Here is a 5114-nt window from a genome sequence, read left to right as displayed (position 1 = left end):
GTATTGGTATCATATACAAAGCATGTAGTCCACTCTGTAAAGTGGTTGGCATTAGGAAGGGCATCCAGCCATAAAAACTATGCCAAAACAGATCTCACCAGTGCTGGTGCCATGAATAAAGCACCCAGTCCACTCTGTAAAGTGGTTGGTGTTAGGAAGGGCACTCCACCGTAAAAATCATGCCTAAACAGACCTTGCTGGTGCTGGTGCCACATAAAAAGCACCCAATCCACTCTATAAAGTGGTCGGGTATCCAACCATAAAAGCCATGCTAAACCAGACCTCACCAGTGTTGGTGCATGTTAAAAGCATCCAGTCTATCTGTAAAGTGGTTGGTGTCAGGAAGGGTATCTGGCTGAAAAAACCATGCCAAAACAGACAGGAGAGCCTGGCACAGTCCTCTCGTTTATCAGCTCCTGTAAAAATATGCCATCATGGAAGACAGTCCTGCAATGATGATGTCAGTAAATATATTTTCTAAATGGTTATGATTGCCGTATTTTCCAGTCAACAAAGTATATAGCTGTGGTTCTCAACCATTTTAATATCTGGTCCAGATGCAAAGCCTCAATTTTTTTTTTAGGGAGTTGCACCAAAAGAAGTAAAGTTAATGAAAGAAAAATTTATTATATTTTTAGAGGGAAGCCCATCAAGAGCCACTGGAAGGATGCTCGGGGGCCACTTGCAGCCCTGTGAGCTGTGGTTGAGAACTGCAGGTATATAGTGTAAATATTCAAATATGACCAATATCTTTCCAAATCCTGCTGCGTTAAGTTGACCCACCATTGTTTTGATCATAAACCTTGGTCTGAAAAATTTGATTTGTACATTGGAAAATATGGTAAACTTTTTAAATTGTTATTATTGTTATTGTCTAATTACATCAATTTAAGGCTCGTGGCTCAGTGGTTAGGGTGTCGGGCTTACAATCGTAAAGTTGCGAGTTTGATTCCCAGACCGGGCTGCGTGTTGTGTTCTTGAGCAAGACACTTTTATTTCACGTTGCTCCAGTTCACTCAGCTGTAGAAATGAGTTGCCATGTCACAGGTGCCAAGCTGTATCGGCCCCTTTGCCTTTCCCTTGGATAACATCAGTGGCGTGGAGAGGGGGGTTAGTATGCAGGGGGGACTGCTCGTCATCCATTACCTTACCCAGACCTGTGCCTCAGAGGGTAACTTTCTAGGTGCAATCCCAGGGTCAGTCATGACCGAAGGGAGTCTATACCCTTTACATCAATTTAAATTCATTTCATATATCTTCATTGTCTCTTTATTTTATTTTTTTTCTTACTCCAGGAAAAGCTATGAGAATAACGAATTAGGGAAAATGTTGGAAGTACTCCATAAAAAATCACAACTTGAAGAAAGTGAAATATTTGTAAGTGATTTTTTTCTTAATAATTTTATGAACAGCCTTATTTGTATTTGATTTCTGTATTTTCATTTAACAAATGGAGCTGATTGATTGACTAAATTATTAATCAAGCAATTGGTTAGTTAATTGGTTAAATGGTTAATCAATGGACTAGTATAAAAAAAATAACCAGTGCATGTACAGACACACACACACACACACACATATATATATATAAAGGTTGATGATGAGAGAGAGACAGACTGACACACAAAGAGACACACACACATGCACCAATATGTATATGCACACACATACACAAACACACATTCCCACTCTGTCTATGCACATATGCAAACACACACACACACACACACAGAGCCACATCCACCCATTCACACACCTTTCATTACAGCTGATGACTTATGATTGACCTATCACAGCAACATGAAAGCCAACACTAACACTCATGCACACAGATCCAACCACGCACAACTCACACACACACACACACAGTTACTACTACAAGCACACATGCTACCACACGTTCACATGCAGTTACTGCTACACACACACACACACACACACACACACACACACACATACTGACCTTCTTCACACACTCGTGTCCCAGAAACCACTTTCTCTTTCTCCTTCCATTTCTGGTCACCTTAGAAATGTAACCCCACATGGATTGTTGGCGATTTTTTCCTAATGACTGAAACAAGTAAAAGATAAAAGATAGCGGAGTTGTTTTCATCCTGATATTACAATAGCATTCAGTACAATAGCATTGGTCTGCAAAGCCTGTGTTGAATAACAGTTGTGGACATGGGTGGAATGCATCCATAAAAATCTCCTTTATGGTCTTGTATTCATGCCATGAGATGTTCTGAACTCCCATGAAGCCTAGGGTAGGTACCATCTAGGTGATCTTGAAGTTCTTGTGTTCGTAGACCAGGTTTCAGCTCCATAGAGAAGAATGTCCTCTACACATGCTCTCAAGAAGGCCAATCTTGTTCGCTTTGAAATACTTGATTACAAGATGCTTTTAAGCTTATTACTGTCACTCCAGTCTTCTCCCTTGTTTCCCTTTCTTACACTCACCAGTAAAGAAAGACCTGTTTAGACAAGGGGTCTTTGAAATCCATTATCTATATTAAAGTCTCTTGTGACAAAATTGAGATGTCAGTGTCTTGAAGACATAATGTGATATGAATGGTGTGCAAAAGGCATTCTGAAGAAAATGTCAAGTTGAAACAAGTTTAAAACTAATTTTCTAATTTGAATTGCCATTTAACATGCAGTTAAGGATACATCATTGCTTTGCCAATATAAATAGAAAACATTTATTATTTATAACTAACTCAGTGTTGTATAATACAGTGAATTTATAGTTAATAGTAATTTATAATTTATAGAATTTATAGTTAATTACAGTTAATAACAGTGAAATTATATCACATGAGCTGGCAGAGAATCTAATTTCAGTTAAATTCTAAGTAGAATCTTACAGCTGTGTTAGTGTTTTTTTTTTTTGTCATGTAACCTCAAATAGAATTTATGCAAGCCAACTGAAACAAGTAAGAGAGTATATCAGAGTCGTGTGTGTGTGTGTGTGCGTGTGTGTGTGTGTGTGTGTGTGTGTGTGTTTGTATGTATGTCAGCCTGTTTTCTCACTGTTTCTTTGTCTTCCCTTCATTGTTCCCTCTCTTTCTTTCTTATCCCTCCTTCCCTTGTCCCTACTCCTGTCAATCACCCCCCCCCACCTCTCTCACCTAACACAACTATGCTTTAACAACAACAACAACGACGACGACGACGACGATGATGATGATGATATGTATGTATTGTAATGTTGCAGAGAATTTTCCATAATTATAATTTTGTCTTTAAAAAAATTAAAAAAAAAAAATTTTTTTTATAGGAAGCCGAAAAGAAGGTGCTAGAGAATAGGAGAAGACGCCGCAAAGTCGAACTGTTGCGGCAAGCCTTGTCCGAAGACAAATCCCCGTTGAAGAATGACAGTGAAGATTTATTTAAAGACTTTGATGTTCCTGGCAATACCGATAAAGCCGAAGCATCTTTACATCCTGCTGATTTTGATATCAATAACATACAATTGTCTTCTAAGTCAAGTAGCAATGATATAATGTCCAAAAACGTTTGCCCTCCCCCTCTCAGTCTTTCATCTCCTCTCTTAGAGCAATCTTCCTCTTCTCTTGCTCAAACTTCTGCCGGCCATCCTTTTACAGATATCAGTATGACCGTCACAGTTCCTGAAAAGTTCCCAACCACCGGTGTCCTACAAGATCCTTACTATGCTGCTTCTACCGATATGTGTCTCAAAAACAATATAGTCAGTTTAGTGGCCAAAGACAATGAACCAGATATCATCCAAAGTGCTAAACCCCGTAATTTAACCCCTCCTAATACAATGGACACAAAGAGTCAGAATGTGTTACCTTCCACTCTAAATCCACCTGTTGCTCCTCCCAGGCGTAAACGAAGACCAAAGAATCTATCAACAAGTCATGTAAGTTTTTATTTTATCGTTGGGTTTTTTTTTTTTATAAGTAAAACTGTTAATACATGTTGATATATATTTTCCTGTTGAACTTAATTAAAACTGTTAATTAATACATTTTATCTTCTAACTTTTACTTGTTTCAGTCATTAGACTGCAGCCATTCTGGGGTACTGGCTTGAAGGGTTTAGTCATACAAATCAACCCCAGTATTTTCTTTTTCTAATCCTTGAACTTATTTTATTGGTCTCCTATGACAAACTGCTAAGTTACAGGAAAGTAAGCAAAACCAACATGAGTTGTCCAGCAGTTATGAGGACAAACACAATGACACATGCACACACACATACACAGAATGGGCTTCTTTCAGTTTCCATCTACCAAATCCACTCACAAGACTTTCATTGACCAGGAGCTGTAACAGAAGACACTTGCACAAGGTTCCATACAGTGGAACTGAACCCAAGACCATGTGGTTGGGAAGCAAACTTCTTACCACACAGCCATATCTGCACCTACATGTTAATATACAGCAAATTATTTTGAAAATATTTTTGTTTTATTCCTTATATATGTTTTTACATGTTAGCATAAATGGAATGGCTATATTATTTTCACAAATATTTATAGGAACCTGTATTTGAAAACCATTGTTTTGATCCCAGGGCAATAGAAGAACTATTTAGTTTAATTTTTCCTGAATGCAAAATGATTATATTCACATTCTAAGGATTTCTAAACATTACATTACGTGGTAATTTGTAGACATCCTGATGGTCAGTGCCTTTAACAAGTTATCACAGTTCCAACAATCTGAAGAAAAAAAGGCACCTATACATATTTATTACTTACTTACTCAGTATTCTTGATCAGGATACCATCTTGTTCCATTCTATTGGATAAAGAAACTTTCTAGCCAATATCACTTGCAAATTCCCAATGTCAAATTCTTTAAATCTCTTACTGAAGGAAATGTAAACTAGAAAAACTGAGAGAAATAGCAGAATTCATCATCATCATCATCATCATCATCATCGTTTAACGTCCGCTTTCCATGCTAGCATGGGTTGGACGATTTGACTGAGGACTGGTGAAACCGGATGGCAACACCAGGCTCCTGTCTGATTTGGCAGAGTTTCTACAGCTGGATGCCCTTCCTAACGCCAACCACTCAGAGAGTGTAGTGGGTGCTTTTACGTGTCACCCGCACGAAAACGGCCACGCTCGAAATGGT

General features: G+C 38.2%; 1 protein-coding gene across 4 annotated transcripts in view; it reads left to right on the top strand.

Annotated features, from left to right (window-relative positions):
• Nucleotides 1-5114, top strand: part of LOC106868358 (WD repeat-containing protein 44) — a 60851-nt gene that overhangs the window by 22183 nt on the left and 33554 nt on the right. For all 4 annotated transcript variants that reach the window (XR_008266202.1, XM_014913573.2, XM_014913574.2 and 1 more), the window contains exons 4-5: nt 1296-1377; nt 3281-3889. Coding sequence is in view for 3 of the 4 variants with exons in the window: in XM_014913573.2 (XP_014769059.1) it covers nt 1296-1377; nt 3281-3889 (691 nt within the window). In the remaining variant the exon portion in view is untranslated. The remainder of the gene's footprint in view (nt 1-1295; nt 1378-3280; nt 3890-5114) is intronic.

Source organism: Octopus bimaculoides, chromosome 19 (assembly GCF_001194135.2).
Source record: "Octopus bimaculoides isolate UCB-OBI-ISO-001 chromosome 19, ASM119413v2, whole genome shotgun sequence".
Classification (NCBI taxonomy): Eukaryota; Metazoa; Mollusca; class Cephalopoda; order Octopoda; family Octopodidae; genus Octopus; species Octopus bimaculoides.
Note: the sequence above shows the minus strand (reverse complement) of the source record. Positions and strands in the feature narration are given on the sequence as shown.